The 22,059-nt window shown below is 38.2% G+C and overlaps 1 protein-coding gene across 5 annotated transcripts in view; it reads left to right on the top strand.

Moving 5' to 3' along the window:
- Positions 1-22,059, top strand: part of TRAPPC9 (trafficking protein particle complex 9) — a 455,527-nt gene that overhangs the window by 187,178 nt on the left and 246,290 nt on the right. For all 5 annotated transcript variants that reach the window (XM_035319324.1, XM_035319322.1, XM_035319323.1 and 2 more), the window contains one exon: positions 14,092-14,245. In XM_035319324.1, the coding sequence (XP_035175215.1) occupies positions 14,092-14,245 (154 nt within the window). The remainder of the gene's footprint in view (positions 1-14,091; positions 14,246-22,059) is intronic.

Genomic DNA, 22,059 nt, shown 5'->3' with positions numbered 1-22,059 from the left:
TTTTTGCGAGTATCCCTAGGCTTAAATAATAGTCTGTGCTGTGTTGTACAAATAATGCTCTAAAATACTTATTAATAACGTGATTTATATTAATCATGAGGAGCCTTTACCCCATCTCACCCTACAGCAACTCTGCCATGCCCAACAGCATCACGCACGATATTGTATCATGTTTTACGAGTATTTCCCTTTTTTTCCCCGTCAGTCTATGGATGGAAAGGTGGCCATCACTAGCAGCTTATTTCAGCTGTTGCTTATATTCGTTCTGAACTCACAGTGACTCGAGGAGGATGGGGCTTATTGCGGAATATAGAGTTGTGACCTCTTCAGTGTGAGATGGAGAACAGCACGAAGGAAACTTCGGGAGTGATTTACAAGCCCTGATAAACTGATGACAACAAAAGGGCAGTTAACAGGCAGTAAATGCATATACACAGGCTTAATCATGGAATTTATATCTAGATGAGGAGCGTGCTTACGTCAGTGCTTCTCACTGCTTGTTTCCCAGGCTATTCAGTGTGTTCAAGTCCCCTTCTTTCTTGTACTCACTCTTGTATTTTTATGTTAGTTCTCCTTTTCTGGAAAGAGCTGGTCTTCTGTAATTTTGAAGAAGAGTTTCTTGTCTTTTATCTGGCATTATCTGGGAGCCTGTGCAGGCTGGACTCCTGTACAATGATATTTTCAAGCACACAGTGACATTAGACAGTTGGTTACGTCTGTACTGCTTGTCCTGAACACATGCTCACCAAAACAAGACCTGGTTTTTGTCTTTTGTATCACTTCTTGCTGTTTCAGGACTGCCATCAACTACACAAACTCATTTACTTTTGAACTTTTGTACACAAGCACTGATTTATACAAATCAGTAGCATTTCAAAAATACTAGATTTTTTAAAAAGTCAGCTGTTTCTTCTTGTGATATAAAAAGTTTATTTATTTTTTTTTTCTAAGACAATGTAAACCACGTGGCTATGTTGTCTCTGCATTTCCATTTCAATTGAGAAAGCAAATCGCATTATTTCCTTTCCAACTCTTCCAGGTTTGTTTGTGTACATTTAAAAAATGAACACTAAATGGTGTGGCATTTCCAATAATGAAATAATGGTAATGGTTTAACCAGGGTTTCTAAGCCTGCTAGGCAAATGAATTCCAATGGGACAGGAACTTTCTCAAGACAGAAGGTCACAGATTTGCTATTAAAATGGTATTGTCTAAAGAACTATCATATAAAAACAGAGAAAGTGAGTTATTGGGAAGTACTTGAAGGAAAATACTGATTTTACAGTATAGAAGCTGTCCCAGGTTTCTGAAAGCGCTTGCCCTCTCATTTGCAGAAGGATTACAGAATTAATTTAGTTGTGCTTAGAGGTGTTAATCCACATTTGATATCATGATTATCAGTTTTATAAACAATTACTGGTTTAAATCAACTAAGTCCTATTGGATTCTTCTCAAAATGGAGTGACGATGCCGGAGTTTTTGACTGGTTGCGACAATTTTCAGAGGGTGTTTGGAAAAGCACCAAGGCAAAAAGTAAGTGTTGCTTCTCCTCTTCCTTTAGCTTCCCTAGCCCTCGAGAGTCACTTGTATGGCCCTCTAGAGTATGTTTTGACCCCAACCTGGATCCCAACTCCTGAAATAGCTGCCAGGGGCTGGACAAAGTACCCGTGCCGTAGCACGAGGACAGGGCAGTGGGTGTTAGTTTGCTCAGCTCTGAGAATGGCTTGAGAGGAAGAGCCCGAAGCCTTGCAAATGAGAATTGATTGCGCTGTTGTTTTTTTCCCCCCACCGTGTTACTCGTTTTGATGGAGTTCATGATTACGAGCCAAAACTATCATCCCTTTTTATTGTCACTCACATTACAGCCTGCAGTTAGGGTGGTGATTTGATTTAGTGATTTCCTCCCGTTCTGTGATGGTGTATGGGCTTCTGCAAGAGAACGGTCCGACCAACACAATGTGTGTAGATAGTTGAATGATAAAATAGCTAGGAAAAAAAAAAAAAACACAACAAAACAAGAACAAACCTACTCTTTTATGACTTGATCCTCAATTATTCATCATTAGAGTCTGGGATATATAGGAACGAAGGCTGCCATTTAGCATACTTCCTAACACCTGGAAGTAACTTGATTTACAATTAAGAAAACTGCTTTTTTTTTTTTTTTTTTTTTTAGCAATGCCAAAACTGTTAATGTGCTATTTTAGTGACATGTCGTACAATGTGTCATGTGCTGATTAAAGTGAATTTTTGTCCTTTTTGGGAAATTATTCTAATGTAGTCTAGTCAAAGAATTTCATTTAATTACATGTGTAATACAACTTTCTGCCTTTTACTTAATTGGTCTCGCCTACGTTGTTTCTGCCTATTAGATGATAATTTAGCAATTTCCAATTTGTATATCCCTGAGGGAGGCTCAATGGGAATAAATGGGAATAAAAAATCTCTGCAGCTTTCTTCCTCAATTTACTGCTTGATGGCATCTCCTTTCTAGTTGTATGGGAGAAGCGAAATGGAGAACAGTAAGCAATAAAAAGGAAATCCTCTGTACAGAAAGCTTTGTATAAAGAGCTTGCTTTCAGAACAAAGGAGATTATGTAATATTTTACACATTTTTTGTATACCAGTATTATCCATATTTACTGTTTCCCAAGAGAACAGAGGGCAAATTTCCAAGCAATTTTTAAATGCTGCATCTGAACGGCAGGCTTGGGCATGATTTTACCTACAATAATGGGGCAGTTCTTACGTGTAGTCCCCCAGTGAAAAGCAAACGCTAAATCTAAATGCTGCTGATTGTGGCTACCTCTACATCTGATTTTTTTTTTTTTTGGTGTTTGTTTACAGTATTATATGCTTGGTGTAGTATATATATAAACCCAGTTTTAATTATATTTACATATAAACTGTATAATTTAATAACTGAGAGTAAATTAGTTGTGTTTTGGGATTTTCTGGTGTTGTGGGATTTTCTGTGTTAAATGATTGTTGGTAGATGGGGAGGAATTTATTTTTTCATTTATTTATTTGTCCTAACATTGTGTGTGTGAGTGTCTGTGGCCTTCTATGTATTCAGGGTTTTTGGCTTCTTTACAGGATGAGGGAACAGGGAGGGACATGATGGTTTAAAAAGAAAAATGTTGGTTATATATACACACAAGAGAATTTCAGCCCTCCAATTGAAAAGAATTGAAAGAATTGAAAGCAATAATCATTCCTTTTTTTTTTTTTTTTTTTTTTTTTTTTTCTCTCAACATGTAAGATAAGACTATGATTCCTAAACTGGGATTCAGTTTCAAATTGATGTCTGAATCCAGATATGCCTCCATATGTTTTTATTATACTCAGCAAAATCTTGTCAGCAAGGGGAAAGTATATGCAGTTTCCATAAAAGAGATCTTCAGTCATTGTTTTCTGTTTCAGAACATTTGAATTTTACCTTGCTGATTGCCTTTTTTTTTTTTTAAAAAAAAAGGAAAATTCTCTTGAAGAAATTTAAATAACATCTGCTCCTCAGCTTTTATTGTCTGTAAAGGAATATTACAAAGAAACAGAGATTCATGTAATTTTGATTGAAATGTGTTCTTAGTTCATAAAATTAAGATTAGAGGAATGAAAAGGCTTTGTAAATTTCTAGGTGAAAAGTAATGCTGAAAAAAAAATACTTCAGAATTTACATATTTATTTTAAATGTTACTAAAACTTCTAAATATACCAAGATTATTTTATTTGAAATAATTCTTTTTCAGTTAATGAAGCACTGAAGAGACTAATCTAAAAATGTACATACTTAAAGCTAGTCATTTTGGAAACATTAGTTCAAGTGGACATGAATGAAGTATTTAGATGGAAAACTTCATTATTGCTTAATCCTGACACTGTATTCCTCAGTTTAGGAAGAATACTTTCTCTTAAAAACTAAGTAAATTTTTGAAAAAGCTTAATAGCGTACATGAAATGATTCCTTCTTATGAACTTTTAGTAGATTTTTTTTTTTGGTCTTTGTTTCAAATTTTGAATTGTTCTTCATTGAAGGGCACTGCACTGGCCATGGTAACTTGGACGCTCTGGATGTAAAGAAGTTCTTCCTTAGGTTGGATAGTAGGAAGAACTTCTTTACCGAAAGGGTTTTTAGGCATTGGAATGGGCTGCCCAGGGAAGTGGTTGAGTCCCCATCCCTGGAGGTCTTTAAAAGACGTTTAGATGTAGAGCTTAGGGATATGGTTTAGTGGAAGATTTGTTAGCGTTAGGTAGGAGGTTGGACTCGGTGATCTTGGAGGTCTTTTCCAACCTAGATGACTGTGATTCTGTGACGTCCGTTGAACCTGAAGGGTCCTCACCTCCAACACCATGACTTGACTGTTCTCAACTTCGTAGTTGTGCATTTCCTTCCTTCCACTTCCTTAGTGAAGAAATCCGTAGTTATTTAAGAAATGTGTGCACCTGCAATGGTGTTGGTCCCAAACATCGGTGTCACTGCCTTTTCCCTCGGGGGCTGCAGCTCACGGCTCCCTGGATCAGAGGGCACCTGGATGGGTGGTTTGATGGGATGCAGCGATTTCCCGATGGGAACTCACACTGGTTGAGTTTAGGCTAAAATAACAAAGATCTTCAGGTCTATGCTCATTTTCTGAGGTGCTAATAAGGCAAATCAGGTGATTTGTGCCACACAGCAATGTGCGGGGCGAAATGCGCAACGGCAGCTCCATCCAACATGTTGAGATACAAGGGAAAACAATCCCAGATCTGGATCCAGGGCTGCTTGAGGCTGAGCGATATTAGCAATGGAAGCGGTGCCTTGCCTTATAAAACATTTACTGCCGGGCAGAGGGGAAGCGCTTTGAGGCTCTGTCATAAGCATTCATTAAGGATTTAAGTGTTGACAAGACTCAGTAATGCCAGCGTGGTCTTCCAGGCTGCTGCAGTGCTCAGTGGTTGATGTTATTTTTTGAAAATAGTCTTCCTTCAAAGCCTGCTTCTAAATGCACACATAGGTGTTTCTGGGGGAGGAAACGTGGAAGGAAATTCTGATGTATGCATTGGTTTCTGATGGAAAAATATTGTTCATGGGCAAAGTGTGTGAGAGGGAGATGGGCACTCTTTTAATAGTGCTGAGCAATTGGCTGCCATGGCTTGCAGATCTACCCAGGTGAAGCTTCTTCATGGGGAAGTAAGATTTAGGGGTTTTGTGAGCACAGAACCTGGAAGTAGTTACAAAATAAGTTCTATAGGCCAAAACTCATGGACCAGGGAGCTTCAGTGTGAGACGTTAACTATTGTACTGATGGTTTGTTTTCCTAAACTGGGTATGTGCTGATTTGTCCCCCAGCTTTTCTTTTTGGCAGGCTAGTGTAAGTATGGTTTCACCAGAAAACTTGTTTCTGGGACCTGAGAGTCTCTAATAAAATCAGTATAATTCCTTCATGTACCAAAAGAATCAACAAGGCTGTGGCAAAATAAATATTTTGAAGTCTGTAGTCTGGGCTACCTTGCTTAGAATAATCTTGAAGGAACTAACAGAGGAATGCTCTGAAGAGCTGTTGCTGGTTTGTAAGAAATCCTGAAAATGTGATACTTCCTGTGATCGAAGTATGAAGGTTATAGATCTGTAAAGGGAAATTGTTTGGGAAAACCAGACTTGGAAAAAAATTTGGTTATCAGAACAAATCATGTGAAGGTGAACTTCTACTGCAATGCTCTGGGAAAAAGGGAAATGATAGCTTTGTATATATATATGTATAAAAGTTGAATATAAATGAATCATTTACTATTAATGTGAAGTATTTACTATAAATGCTAAGTCTAGTTGTATCTTGAAGTGATAATCCACATCAAAATGTGTACACTTGCATGCTGAGCATTCATGGATCCTATCACTTTACCCCACAAATGTTGGAATCAGTTCCTTTATGAAAATCTGCTATGTAAAGCCACGCATCATTTCATTTTCTCTTGTGTGTCACTGAGATGGACTGCTTCATGTGTGAGCGATTTCTCTACCAGTTTTATAGCGTTCTGAGCACTCGGTTTCTCTCAGAGTTTGGTTTTGACTGGCGTTTCAGTATCTTCTCTGAAGACAACCTTTCAGGTGTGCGATGCGTTGCAGTCCCATTCCTTTAGAAGAGGAGTGATGCTGGCTATTGCGTGACTTGCTGGGAACTTTTGAGCCTTTTCTCTGAAAAGAAAGTGAGTTGATGATCCAGGTTTATCATGTGCAGGTGGCCCCGAGACTCCTCCGAATGTCTTGGTGTCCTGCACAGGTCCTACAGCACCTGTACCCTGGGACCAGCAACAACTATCCATGTGGGGACAGGGCAGAAACCAGGCTGTGAAGTGATCTGCTGGTGATTCCCACTCCCAATACTTTTTACCAGTGTTGGTGGATTCTCTGAGATGTTCCAGAAGGAGAGACACCTGGCATTTTTGTCCCATGTTCCTTATTGCTAGCTGTGTGCAGTGTTGATAGGAAGACAAAGATCAGAGCTTGTACTCTGCAGTACTTCTGCAAAACTCTCCTCTGCTTCAGGCTACAGGGAAAAGATGCTCTAAAAATTACAAATACGTGCCTTATTCCAGTATATTTTTCTCTTTACTTTTTGGGGTGGCCAATCTTCTCGATCTCTTTGGAAGAGAGAGGGAGCTGGAATGAAAAGTGGGCACAATTGTAGAACTTTTTGGTCTCATGCGTTTTATCTGGCACAAAATTACACATTTTTAAATTTACACGTTCTCTTTAGAGCCTTCTGCCCCGAAACAGCAGTACTGAATTATACAAATGAGTAACTGAATATGAAAATATACCTTTTGAAATGTATTCCTCTGATTATTAGTAATCCACTGTGAGAGGTGTAGGAGGCACAGTATGACATTATTTTGGATGATAGGATGACAATCCATGCTTGGTTCAGATTTGATTTAAAAAAAAAAGGGGGGGGGAGAATATTCAATCCAGTCTTTTAAGCATTATCATGGCTACACTTTCCTAGATTTCTTAACTGAGTAAATGGCCATCGATTATCAGTCTCTAATGCTCCCTCTGGAAGTTGGTGTATTTATAGAGCATGCTATTACCATTATTATTCTAGATTTCTTATTTCATTACGTACCTAACAGTATTGCTGCGTGGCGATTGCCACAGAAGTCCACATCATTTAAATGGGGAAGCGGAAAAAAAAGAAAGATGCAAGTTGAAGCTAATTGTTATGCCTCTTCATTTCCAGGTTATGGTTTTCAGATTCAGAGTTAGGAATTGAAAAGCGAGATTTGCAGCATGCACAGAATAATCTCATTAAAACAGAAGATTTATGTAGCTAACTCTCTCTTAACACTGTTTTATTTTCAAATATTAAATTATTTACAGAGGAACTATTCTTTGCCAGTTTAACTTTTTATCATCTGAAATGTTGTGGATCAGATAAGTATAAGCTGTTGAATTTTACAGACGTCAGCACTATAGTTTGACTTTCATCTCCTCTTCAATTACTTTAAATAAATATTTAAGTTCTAAATGCAAATTTTTTAATTTAATTGACCTTTCAAAGATTAATGGAAAAATTTATCTTTTGCTCTGCATAGTTCAGATATTAAAGCAATCCTTTTTCTTTATGAAGTCAGTTTTAGGCCAAGAGGAGAGATCATTACTTATGGGTCGCTTGAGCTACTTAGTTTTACAGTTGTATTTTATCGTAACGTGTGAAATATAGATGGCACTTGTAAAGCATTGAGATATTTAGAAGTAAACACAAGATATATGTTAATTTGGATTACTTTCTCGTGTTCATCTGGTGATACATATGTATTAATTTCACGAGAGATTTGATACTCGAGGTCCCTCTTAGCCCACAACTTATGATATACTGGGGTGTCACTAGTCTGCCTTTCTTTATATAGAATAGAACGTAGAATGGGTTGGGTTGGAAGGGACCCTTAAGGATCATCCAGTTCCAACCCCCTGCCATGGGCAGGGACACCTCCCACCAGCCCAGGTTGCCCAAAGCCCCATCCAGCCTGGCCTTGAACTCTTCCAGACTATCACTAGAACACTAACATGATTTAAACCTGATTGAGAACATAACAGTACCATCAGCATGAGATGTACTAAGCAGAGAATGAATATTCCCTCTTTACTGTAAAAAAGTGATGTTTTTTATTAAAAGAGGTGACTCAAACATCAAGGTAAGGAGAACAACTGACTGTCCCTCTGACACCTTAATTTCTAGGGTACCGTTACCTGTATACCTGATCCAGTCAAAAACTGTCAAGCATTTGGCTGTACCTTTGATATGTTGTATACCACATTTGACTGCCTAGCTAAAACCAGGGATTTTTTTACATCGTGCACAGGGTAAAAGTGAAAAAAATGAACTAATATCAGCTAATAATAAATAATAATAATAACCTCCTAATATCAGCCGCAGTACTTTTATTTAGGGTGGAATTAGGTACACCTGAAACAGGATGTTATAAAAGCTCTTTTACTGAGATTGTACAATGGAAGAATCCTTTTTATTTATTTATTTATTTATTTTTATTTTCCTCTTGAAAGTGAGAAGCAGTAGTAGTAGTAGTATCATCCTCACTTGTCGCATTTCCTGAAATTTAAGGTCACTGACAATACAGGGACTATTCACATACTATATATATACATAGTACTTGAATATACATATATATGCATGTATGTATGCATATATTTATATAAGCATTTTGAGTAAGTAGTAGTAATCTGACCTCGTTCTGTGTTCCTACTGTCTCCTTTATAAGTAAGGAGAATGAGAAGGAAGCATAATACTTAAAAACATCTCCGACTGCCTCCTTTCAGCTTCATTATTGAAACAGCTTGCAAACTCATCTGTGGGCGCTACTATTTAAATAGGTAGTTAGCCGCGAGGATGAGTTTTTGGGTTCCTGTTACATCCTTTCTTCCTAAAGATAATTGAATAAGGGCTATATCTCTAGAATTTTATTCTTCCAACCTCAGCAGCGATATTTTATTTATTTAACGAAAGCTGAAATCTAGTTACGTTACCAGATTGCTGCATTTCTTTTAATTCCCGATCTGCTTTTAACCCCATTTTATTTGATGAGCACGACAGATGTAATTTCACTTCAGATGCTCGTCCTCTTCCAAGAGATGAGGACATCAGAGGCACCAGGCACCATCACTCTGGGTAGGGGATGGCTGGGACCTACATGGACCTACGGGAGTCTACAGCACTGCGGGAGACTCTCCCTTGCTGACTTCCCTACCTCTTAATTTCATCTACTGCTTCTCTGAAACTGGGGGGGCTGCTTAATTTTAATGAGGGATGGATGTGTGCAGCACTGGCTCAGGATTAGGCATGGTGGTGTTTGCAGGAAGTTTTCTTCTGTATGTAAAGTCCTTTTTGGTGTGCATTTTGTCATCAGGATGGGGTAGTATATCCAGTAAAGTTGTAACTCACATTATGAGAAGTGGTGAAATGAACCTTCCGGTGCCTTTAGCAGCTCTGTGCTGGTGCTTTACCAAGACTCGGGATAACTGTCATTGAAATGGCTGCCGTGTGTGGAAGGTTTGTCATTTTTCCCCTGTAAGTCATCCTGACAGGTGACGTGAGATGATACGGAGCAGCCGTATCATCAGCATTGCCAAAGAGCTGACCTTTTCCTCTTCGTTTGCTTAATTTGTATTTGAATAATTTGCATCCCTGTAAGGATGCTTCCTTGTCTGAGTAGCTGTCACAACGGCTTGGGCTCGTTTCATGACAAAACCCAGTAGTTTCAAACCACGATTGTTTCATTATTCATGAAAACGTCGGTTATTTTATCCCTCCTCCTGCACCAGCAAGGTTAGCCAGAGAGAAACAAAACCTGATTTGCATCGCAGGATTGCCTGTTACATATTTCTCTATAATGCAGTGTTTTTATACAAATAGCTCATGATTTATTTAAAACTCTCCTTGTAGAAAATGGGGATAGCTACCCATGAGGCAAAGCAGGTTAAAATGAAGCTCCAGTCCCTTTTCCCGAAGCAAGTGTATGTTCAAGCTTTTGGGTTTTAAGATCTTGTAAGTTTTCCCTCACACCTAATTACTGTGAAGGGCAAGGTACTGGGTATGCAATTAGCCTTGCACAGTGTGAGCCATCGTTGTCATAGCTGTTGACAATAAATTGAATGCCTGTTCCAATCTCAGTTGTCTTTTTTTTTGACTTTTCTGTGTAGAATCTCTAGGTTCTTGTACATTGCTGCAAGCAAGGACAAATATGGGGAGAAAAGAGGTGCAAAGAATTATTGACAAGAAACATAGGTTGTAAAGAACTGGACATAGAAGTGAAAAAAGACCTTTTACAGCTAAAATACATTTTAGTTTCATTATTTTGATGCACACAGCACAGTGACAAAGTTGGGTAATGTTTAAGACATTGCCTTTCACTGCCTTCTGCTGCTTGTGGGATAAAACCCATGTGATCTCTACAGATCACTTAAAAATGAAAAAAATCTTTTCTTATTTGGTGATTGTAACCCAAAGTCCAGCTTATCTGTTTCTCCTTCAGTCAGCTGGCTTCAGGCATTGTTCAGCCCTTCATTCATACCTCACCTGCATCTTTTCGTAGGAGAAATCATCGTATTAAAAGTGAAGAAGCTGGGTTTGTGTAGGGGTAAAGTTTTAGGGATGAGTGACTGATTTAGGTTAAGGTATTTATTTTTTTTTGTTTTGATTTTTAGGTAAAGCCTTTCAATTTCTTACACATTCCATAGGCTGAGGAATAAATACTTGACACAAAATTCAGAGACAAAGCTCCATATGCATATTTTTAGGGAAGAAGGAGGAGAATACCAATGGTGAAAGGTGCATATGTTTAAGAAATAGGATATAATTTTGTCATGCTGCATCTTAAGTGTAACCACACTCCTGAAAAAAATCTTATTATTTCTGTCTATTGTTTTCATATATTCTGCCTACAGCTGTATTTGTAATATTGTTTTGTGTGATATTTTCTGTCTCTCCCTCTTTTACTCAGACCTCTCACTTTCCAGCAGGTGAGTATGTTGGGGGCGTTCTATTTTTTTAAGTGGCGTGAGGTGTGTTAAAACACTATACACAGTATAAACAAAAACATGTTTTTTTAACAAAAACATTGAGGAATTAGTTCTAAGTACTAGGGGCCCTATTTACTTAAGTTACCATACCTTTGAGCTTAATACAAGTTATTTCAGAGCTGTACAATGAAGTGTTATTAAGAAAAATCTAGCCTGTATTCCTGAAGCTGATGTGAATTTGTTGTAGGCTATCAGGGGAAAAAGTGCTTACATGGGTATTTCATTTCCACAGAAAAAAAAATACCATAGTGCCAGTAATGATTCATTAACAGAGGAATGCAATCTCAATGCCTTCAATTAAATATTATTGGGCAGAATTTTTTTCTAGTATAGCGTTCACTTAGAGAAGTGTGGCACAGTAAATAAATGAGCTGTTCTTCAGGTTCATTGGCTGATGCATTCTAAATATGATTGACTGTTCAGAAACTATGATAATTTGTTGCTGAAATGTGAATATTGGTAACTACCTATGAGTATTTATGGAAGAATTTAAGCAATGCTGTATATGTAATAGAAATTAAGTGCTGGGTTTGCATCTGGTCATTTACCACCAAGTGACGAACTAATCTCAGAAACAAAGTTCCAGTTGCATCTCTGTTTTCCACATGCATTGCCCATGCAAAATCCAGGAAACTCCACCAGCATTTTGCAGATCTGTATCATGTGTAAAAACTATGAGAATTTGTTGTTGTTTTCAGGTCTGATTTTTTTTTTTTTTTTCTTAAATGCATACTACAGATTGTGTCTAGGTGTTTTTCATTACATTCTTTATTTCTGGCTTGATTCCTGCAGTTACTGTGATACACTTTTGGCAGCTCATTTTAGCTTTTTTTTTTTTTTATATATATATATATATATGCCCAGCACTTGATGGTCTTCGCATGCAAATGAAGAATTCTCAATGATCTCTTGCTGGAGAAAAAATAGCCGAGACAAAAACACCCTTTAGAGAGGAATAGATTAATTCCTCTGACTTCTTTGATTTCTAAATGCAAAGATGAGCAAAGACACAGTCTGCAGAGGAGGTAGCTTATAGAAAGTAATTGTGCCACCTTTGTCTCAGTGTTGTATTTGTACTTTTTAATGATGAAGGTAGAGGAACATTAATGTCTTCTCCTGAGATGTCAGCTTTTGCTCAGGGTGAAGCATGATGGGCCTATTTGAATTCATCTTTCCACAGTAAACGTGATAAGCTGTAGATTATTCCTTGCTTTTGTAATTACTGAATCTTTTCTCACTTTTTTTTTTCCTTTTTTTCTTTTTTTCTTTTTTTTTTTTTTTTTAAGGTCAGCAGTCTCTTAAAATTAATGCTAATTATTGAAAACCTCTTCTGGTCTGGTGGGATTTCAAAGTCCTTTCATGTTGATTTCTGTTACTAGTGTTTTCCTTTTGGCGACATTTGGAATTTGTTTCCATCTTTGATATCTGCAGAAATAGAGAAAAGGAGTAATAGTAACCCTGCCTATTTCGTGAAATGCCCTTCTCATACCCCTTCTTTGATAGTAGTTGAATTTCCGCATGAAAGGTTTTAAAAAGTAGTTGCTCAGTCTTGTGTTTTCCTTAAGAGCAAAGTCATCTCAAGAGCAATATATTTTAATTCTTCCCTAATTATTTTCCTATTTCAGACGACTCAGGAAATTAAAGCTGTTTTGGCAGCACAGTGTATTAGATCCGCTATAACCACATTTCATGTGATGTGAGCTGCTCTAAATTCCCTTTTATATTAGATTAGTGATTCTAGTTTAACATATAAGTATTTAGTATGCATTATAGCATAATATGTTTAATTTAATTTGCTGTTATGCCTCACCATACATTTAATAAAGCAATTATTTAACCATTTGCTACTGATGAATTAGACTATGGTTTTGAAATCAATATTGCCTGTAATTCATTAACATAACATTTGGCAGGATTCAAGTATCTTCTCAAAGTAAAAGAGAATGGTCATGTTTGAGCCCTAGTACAGACATCATGTGGTCATTCTTTTCTGAGCTTCGTAAGGAAAAATTCCAAGCAAAAATTGAGGGAATGGGCTTGTAACACCAGTGAAGTGCACTTGGCTTTCGAAGTGTGTTAATTTTTGCATCAGGACAATATGGAATCATAGAATCTTTGAGGTCTCCATGATCATCTGGTCCAACCACCCCCCCAGCCACCACTGTCACCCCCTAAACCATGTCCCTAAGCACCACGTCCAACCTTTCCTTGAACACCCCCAGGGACGGTGACTCCACCACCTCCCTGGGCAACCCGTCCCAATGCCTGACTGCTCTTCCTGAGAAGAAATGTTTCCTCATTTCCAACCTGAACCTCCCTGGCACAACTTGAGGCCATTCCCTCTTGTCCTATCACTAGGTACCTGTGAGAAGAGGCCGACCCCCAGCTCCCCACACCTTCCTTTCAGGTAGTTGCAGAGAGCAATAAGGTCTGCCCTGAGCCTCCTCTTCTCCAGACCAAACACCCCCAGTTCCCTCAGCCGCTCCTCACAGGACTTGTGCTCCAGGCCCTTCCCCAGCTTCGCAGACCTTCTCTGGACACTCTTCAGGGCCTCGATGTCCTTCTTGTAGTGAGGGCCCCGAAGCTGAACACTCTGTGTGCATAGGTTGAGATTTATAAGGAACTTTGAATAATATATTCATTAGCATTTGGCCCGATTTTTTTGTTGGTTTGTTTTTCAGCAACTGTTAAACACACCAAGAGTAAAGGCAGATGGTCACCTGGCTGCAACAGCAAAACAGATACCTACTCACAAAGGCATTAAGATGCTAATTGATGATTACTTTTTTTTAATATTATGATCTTGAATGGACAGTCTTCTAATTTCAGTAGCATAAATCATGTGGGTTATATATCAGTATATAGACCACATGGCTCCAAGACAAATATAGTATAATATTGTAGTGCTTTGTTTTATAGTGCTCTGCCTTTCCTGCAGAAGTAATATCTGTAAAACTGTCATAGTGAAACTCCTTTTTTTTTTTTTTTCCCTCTTTCTTTTCCCTTTGTTACAGTATGGCTATCCAAGTTGACAAGTTCAATTTTGAGAGCTTCCCAGAATCCCCTGCCGATGGGACACAGTTTGCGAACGAAAAGCAGCTGGAAGAAGAAAGACAACAGGCAAAAGGTCTGGAGATTAACAGCAAGCTGGATATTTGCTGGAAAATTATATCCTTTCATAAATACTTGCTTTAAAAATACATAAATAGATGCCCTATGACATTTTATTTTATAATTCAACTCACTTTATAGCAGTGTTACTGAAAAGAAAAGTAATTAGAACGATGAAACTTGTAATAATTATAGACTGTTTAAGGTTAATTGAGCTGTATATTATTTAGATGATGTTTGGGTCTTACTTTAATGGCTTTGTCTGAATCATTGAGCCTGCCACAAACCCTGTGTGTTTCTCCCAACATTTAGGGAACTGAGGAAGCATAGTTAGGGTTGATGAGTAGCAGTTTCATAGGGTCAATTTTTTCTATTCTTTCCCCACACCATGTAAGTGAATCAAAAAGAGAAATGTGAAACTGGTTTAAAGAGTTTTCATATATTTAATTAAATTGGGGCAAATCAGAACATATTAGAATTATTTATTTCCAACTCCTTTTAATAGATGCCATTGTATATCTTATCTTGGGAAGCTGTTTTAAGGCTTAGAAAGGACTTCAGTGATGACTTAGTCATCCCAAACATTGAATCCTCCTAATTGTTCTAAATGCAGTAGAATATTCCCTCATTATTAATAATAAGAACTTACATTAAGCAGCTTTCATATACATTCAGTTTAGAGTGAAAATAAACCAATGGTGTTTCTGTAAATTACATTACTTCCCTAACTCTTAATGCTTTGCTTGTCAGAAATACGCTTTTTCATGATTGCCATCAGGGAAACATTCTCTGCAGCCAACAGCCCCCCTAGCCATGTGTTGATACTCGGCATCCTTCAGGAGATTTATGTTTTTCACTCAGATCATCCTCACATTAGTGTGATAATGGTTGGCAGGAAATGAGAGAAGAGTGGCAGTCAAATTGTGGTTTATCTTTAGGGATGTCTTTTTGTGCTTTTAATTGTACTTTTATCTAGTGATCTGCAATGATTTTTTTCTATTCCTCATTATTAAGGCTGCACAAAGCTGTACAGGATTAGTCAAAGGCAAAACCTGAGATATAAATGAGATTCCTAGTGCCTAGTTCTATCCAGGCTCCCTAGGCAACATTTCAGAAAGAATTCCATTTATGCAAAAATGTCAATATTTAATCAGAACTCACTTAGAAAATTTCTCTGTTATTGAAAGATATAAATATCCTGTGATAGCATAGTTGAATTCTTATGTTGGAATTGAGTGCATAGTTTTAATAATTTTGTCAGGGTGTAAACCTACATTCTCATTCATTTCTGTTGCTGAGCAACACTGTTTACATCCATGCCGTGGTATGTATTTGAACCCAGCTTTCGATACCCAAACTGTCATGGCTGACACGTAAATCTGCCCTTAGAAAACTAAGAGAACAACGAGTGAATTCTGTGTGTTAAAGTCAGTGCAAGCTTTAGTTTCTGTGCTCTTAAGATTTATTATGAATGTTTACTTTGTTCCTAGAACCAAAGCTATTCTAACCTAAGGTACTGAATTACACACACATGTATGCTTAAAAATTCTTGAAGAAACGTGTGTGTTTTTTTTTTTCATAGATTTGTATAATGGTTTGGGTTGGAAGGGACCTTAACGATCACCTAGTTCCAACCCCCTGCCATGGGCAAGGACACCTCCCACCAGCCCAGGTTGCCCAAAGCCCCATCCAGCCTGGCCTTGAACACCTCCAGGGATGGGGCATCCACAGCTTCTCTGGGCAGCCTGTGCCAGTGCCTCACCCCCCTCTGAGTGAAGAATTTCCTCTTAACCTCTAATATAAATCTCTTCTCTTTTAGTTTAAGACCATTCTCCCTTGTCCTGTCATTATCTTTCTGAGCAATAAGTTGCTGTCCATCTTTGTTATAAGTCCCCTTTAAGTATTGAAAAGCTGCAATAACATCACCCCAGAGCCTTCTCTTCTCCAGGCTGAACAGCCCCAGCTCTCTCAGCCTTCCTTCATAGGAGAGGTGCTCCAGCCCCTTGATCATCTTCATGGCCCTCCCCTGGGGAGGCACCCACTCTAACAGCCCCACATCCTTCTTGTGCTGGGGGCCCCAGAGCTGGACACAGTACTACAGGTGGGGCCTCAGGAGGCCAGAGCAGAGGGGGACAATCATCTCCCTCCCCTGCTGCCCACCCCTCTGGTGAAGCAGCCCAGGACACAGCTGGCCTGCTGGGCTGCAGGCATGCACTGCTGGCTCATGTCGAGCCTTTCATCCACCAGAACCCCGAAGTCCTTCTCTGAAGGGCTGCTCTCAATGAGTTCTTCTCCCAGTCTGTACTCCTGTCTGGGATTGCCCTCAGCCAGCTACAGTACCTTGCACTTGGACTTGAATCTCACGATGATCATGTGGCCTGCTTCTTCAGCCTTTCCAGGTTTGGGTGAATGGCATCCCTTCTTTCTGGTGTATCAACTGCACCACTCAGCTTGGTGTTGTCTGCAAACTTGTTGAAGGTGCACTCAATCCCTTCATCTATGTCACTGATGAAGATAGTAAACAGCACTGGTCCCGGGACAGACCTCTGAGGGACACCACTTGTCACCGTCCTCCACTGGGACATGGATCCATTGACCACCACTCTCTGGGTGTGACCTTCAAGCCAACTTCTTATCCACTGAATGGTCCACCCTTCAAATCCATCTCTCTCCAATTTGGAGATCAGGATGTCATGTGAGACACACAGAAGTCCAGGTAGAAGACATTGGTTGGTCTTCCTTTGTCAACTAATGTATTCATATTTCATATCCCAGCAAGAGTCAGTCTTTCTGATCCTTTATTTCTTAAGGCAACATTTAGGTGTAACCAGGTGAAAAAAAAAAAAGTAAAAAATAAACCAACAAACAATTTTCCTCACACTTCTGCTAAATTTGAGAAACTTAATTTCTCACATTTCTGAGACAGCTGTCCTTCCACCAGACTAATTTGATGCTGGCCAGCAGATCTTATTTCAGACACACTTGTGGAAAGATGCACTGAGAAATGGACGGATAGCTTAACTGTGTAAGCTTTGTTTTCCTTCAGAGGCCTGCAGCCAAGAGATAAAATGTATTTGCAGAAATGCAAAGGGATATAGTTGTTGTTATTCCTTACAGGAGAAGGAATTTTTGCAAAAGCATTTAGAAAGGTAAGAAAAAGCAATCTCTTTGGTATCTGCCATTATTGAACTATGGTGAACTCTCTGGCTAATCTTTCTGTGCTAAACATATGCATGAGAATATAAGTATGCTTTAGAGAACACAGTTCAGACAATTTTTTTACAAGCAGTCTTGTATTGTTTACGAGGGAAGGGGTATATTATTTAATTTATTAGAGAAATAAAAACTGTTACGTGCTTCTGTGAATACAGCAAAGTGGAAAAATGAGTAGTCATGGTTAGAATTAGAGAGATTCAGTGTTCATAAGTAACCACAAAAAAGTTGGTAACTGTCTCCTGCGTCAAGTGTTTTTATATTTAAAATATGATTGGATGTTTGGTAGAAGTGGTATAGAAGGAGAGTAAATCAATTTCTTAGACCTTTAAAGGAAACTAACAAGTTGGTAAGAAGCTTACAATTCCTTAAATTATTTCAGTATTTGGTTGTTGTTATATGAAATCATCACACAAACAAAGGTTTCAGATTTAAATATGTGGGTGCCATTGAAAAGAGTAGAATAGCTCGGTTGGAAGGGACCTACAAAGGTCATCAAGTCCAGCTGCCCTGGTGCAGCTTTGTGCCATTCCTGCATGTCCAGCTTTGTTGCCCTCCTCTAGATGCTTTCTAGGACCTTAACATCCTTTTGTTCAGGATGCAGCGAAAAGTTATACAGAACCCCCGTAGGGCCAAAAATCGTTCCCAAATAATGAGGATTTCAAGTTGTGTCTGAATGTCTTGAGGAGGAGCATCAGGAGTATCTTCCAGCATGAAAAGCACATTTTATTCATTGAAACATTCATTGAAATATTTTATTCACTGAAATATAAAATACATTTGATTCATTGAAATATTCAGGGTTTCAAGTGATGGGTTTTTTTCAGTGCTTCATTTGTGAAAGTTTTGTAATGCTTGATCAATTTTCATATACTTTTGGAGGGCTGAAGGCTGGAGGTAAAGACAACACAGTATATTATTCATTGTAACCTCTACCTTTTTGATAGAATGAAAATTAGTAGGAAAATAGACCTTCTTCTGTGAAAGCTTACTGCCATGCCGTTTCAATTAAGAAAAATTCTGAAGTAATTTAATGTAGAGTGTCATTGAGATTATAGGTGTATTGAGATAATTTAAATTAAGAACACGCTGTCTTGTGTTTTAGCATCTGGTAGATGGCATCTGGTATGAGCTTAACAACCAAGGTTTGTTGTTTTAACACAGGATTTGAACAGATGGAGCACATGTAGTATTAAGGTGGCTAATATTTTCAACTTATGCTTCTCTTCATGTTTTCTAAATATTTTTAAACAAAATTTATGTTTTCTGCAAGGAACTTCTATGCATTCTGTCATGTGGATCAAGGCATCTGTACTAGGTGTTCTTTAAAGTTTTTAGAGTGCTGTGTCTGCTGCTTGGTGCTTTGTCTTTTTATGTTTATACTGATTCTCTGTACCTGTTTTTTTTTGAAACTCTGAGTAAGAAATGTCACTTCTGCCATGTGGAAGATGAAGGGTAGCTTAAATTTCTTTGTGCTCTTTACGGAGTCCTTGTTAGACCCACTGTAGATTATTGCTTGACAGAATATTCAATTAATCTCTACCATCTACATTTTGACTGAAGAAATTCAGATATGTTCAGACTCATTTCAGAGAATTTGGTCATTTTCAAGTGATCCTTGTTTTTAGAAAAATATGCAAGGATTTATCAGTATTCAGCTGGCTGAAGGGATTTTTCATAGGGATCACAGAAAGGTTTGGCTAAGGATGATAGCGTCAATAAGTTATTTATGCTTTAGTTTTATATCTAGTGTTATTTTGGCATAACTTGCTGCTCTTTTTTGAGCGGACTATCTCCATCCTGTAGCTCTGGGTGCCTCTTCTCAACCCTCCTGATCAAGTGAGGTAAGAACACCTTTGCCAGCAGACTGGCTGGTCTAGTGAGCCTGGCTTTAAGCTTGGGACTTCACAGGATGGACACCAAAGCTTCTAAAGTAGTGGGAGAGCAAAGAAGAGACAAGCATGTGTGGAAGAATGTGGACGCCTGAATTGCAGAGATGTGGAAATACCTTGGAGAGCACGTCTGACATTCAGAGCGTTCTTGACAAGGTAGAGAAGTCGATTGGAGCAACGGAACTGATTTCAACAAGAACAAAAAAAAAAAAAAAAGGAAATTCTTGCACCTGGAGTGGAGCTTTTCTGTGCATCAATATAGGCTAGGAACTAGATGGCTAGAAAAAAAAAGAACATTGGGTTCTGCTGCACGTCGTCATTTGTGGGTCAGTGTTGCACCCGTGTACTGAAGGCTCTCTCTGTTCTGTCTTGCACAGATGAGAGTATAGCCAAGTCAAGAGAAATGACGGTTATCATCCCCTTGGCACTTCTTTGTCTGCAGCTGGAATACTTTGTACTGTTTTGATGTCTGGGTGTGATGGAGATACTGAAAATGTGATGTAGGAGGGCACCAGCATGATGAGGGGGCTGTAGCACACGAGGTGTGAGAAGAAGCTGAGAAAAACAGACTCTTTGGCCTTTGATTTCCAGAGAAGCTAAGACCGTGTTGGGATCTGATTGTTTTCTTCAGGTTCCTAGGGGATGGATCTGGAGAAGACCGAAGCAGACCCTGCGAGATGCCCAGTGCAAGGATGAGATGACTGTAGCAGGTCGCAGCCAGAGAAATTCCAGTTAGGTACCAGGAAGAAAGCTTTCCACAGTGATGGCGGTCTAGCAGTACAACGGGTTGTCCAGAAGTGCTGTGGAATTGCTGTTTTTGACGATACTGAAAAATTCAGGACAAGGTCTTGAACAACCTGATACAATTTTGATGTTTTCCCCCCTTTGAGCATAGACTTGGACAGTGACCTCCAAAACTGGCTTCCATTTTGTGATTTGCACAGCCATGTGGTGGAATATTCCTCTTCTTCCCCTGTCTCCTGCTCCTCCCAGGTTTGTTTTCAAAACATTTCTGATCTTCCTATGAAAAAAACATAGTTTTAGTGAAATGAGATGGTAAGGTTTTGGATTCATATTCATGAAAACATTTGGAGCCTCACCCCACAAATAAAACTTCCAGTGTTACCTTAAATCACAAGCTCCATTTTTAACTTTTCTAATAGTTACTTTTTTTTTTCTTTACTTCAGCATTAATTTCTGTGGTTTATATGAAGCCTGTCCTATTTTAAATGTTTTCTTACAGTTTTTCAAAATAGCAGCCTATGTCTCCTCTGATTTTTCTTTTCTATATTTAAACCTAATTGCCAGCCTTTTTTTTTTTTTTTTTTTTTTTTTTTTCTTCAAACCACATTTTCTTTCAGTCATATTGCTGTTTTTCTCAATATGTGGAATCCAAAGCTGGAAGCAATACTTCAGGTGAGGTTCTCATGAAATAAAAGCTCCATCTTCCATGTTTCAGATATGATGCTTGCTCTGAGAACAATATTTGTCTTCTCTTCCAAGTGTCCTATATCTGATCGATTTTGAGCATATAGTTCCACCTGAATAATTATTCCCAACTTCCTTTTATGAATTCGTTCATTCCTTCCAGTTGGTGCTTGGTACTTTTCTTCATTTAATTTCATCTAATGGATTTTTCGAAGTTCCACTCATTCACGAGGTTTCTGAACACTGACATCTTTTCCAAATACATAAATTTTATGAACATTTTTTTCATTTCATCATCTAAGTAGCCAATCAAAAATTTGAAATGATTATGTATTGGACAGAAACTTGAGTCGTCTCATTTGATATGTGTCTGGGTTCGACAGCAAACCACTGGTAACTGTTACTGAAATTTACTTTTCTGCTTTGTTCTGCTTCTGATGACTTCATCTTGATCATAATTATGAGTTGCCAGTTATGAGAATATTGCGTGTTGTGGCATTTTAAAATCATTATGGATAGATTTCTTAAGAAATACTTTGTTTGGATGGAGCTTTACATTCCCATACAGCTTCTTAGCATCAGCAATTGTTTGCAATAGTAACTTTTAAATTTAGGAACCTTAATAACTGCATGTAATTAGTTTTAGTAATAAAGTACCACGATAATAGTAAAGCAGACAGCTTAAAATAAGACTAAGGCTACTGCTCTAAGTAAACTGTGTTCGTTAATCATTTAAATCTGTTTTTCATTAGTATAATCTTATTTATGAACATTTGCTAATTTGTTTATGATTGTGAGCATGCTCCCACCTGTATTTATTTGCAAAAGAACTCAGAAATATGTTAGTGAAAATAAATCCTTGTAGAAGGATGCAAGGTGTGGAATGCTGCATAACAGAGAGAAAAAATCAGTCATTTTAATATAATTAAATAAATTTCTCTTGTCTTTTTAAGCTGCAGGTTGTAGGTAACATGCTGTGTTACAAACGTAGGCACCCAACTGCACATTAGGCAACCAAGTTGGTGTACAAAGCTAAAGTTTTGTTAGGGAAATAACTAATTCATTTGATTGCCGTTCAGGTTATCAGTATGAAATAGTTTACATCATGTACAACATGTTGCTAAAAACGTGAAATAAAGGTGCCTAGTCTGTAAAATTATTATTATTTTTTCCCAATAGTATCTGGTAGTTGCCCATTCATTGCATCCAAGGCCCGCATTGAAACCCATTTTATTGTCCAATAGACAAAGTCTTGAATTGCCAAACGTGAGTAGTTGCAGTGGAAACTGGAAGTCATCTGTTTCATTCCAGGCTGATGCATGTACTGTTAAAAACAAA

This window comes from Oxyura jamaicensis, chromosome 2, assembly GCF_011077185.1.
Source record: "Oxyura jamaicensis isolate SHBP4307 breed ruddy duck chromosome 2, BPBGC_Ojam_1.0, whole genome shotgun sequence".
Taxonomy (NCBI): domain Eukaryota; kingdom Metazoa; phylum Chordata; class Aves; order Anseriformes; family Anatidae; genus Oxyura; species Oxyura jamaicensis.
The sequence above is the reverse complement of the archived record's forward strand: the minus strand, read 5'-3'. Positions and strand labels throughout refer to the sequence as shown.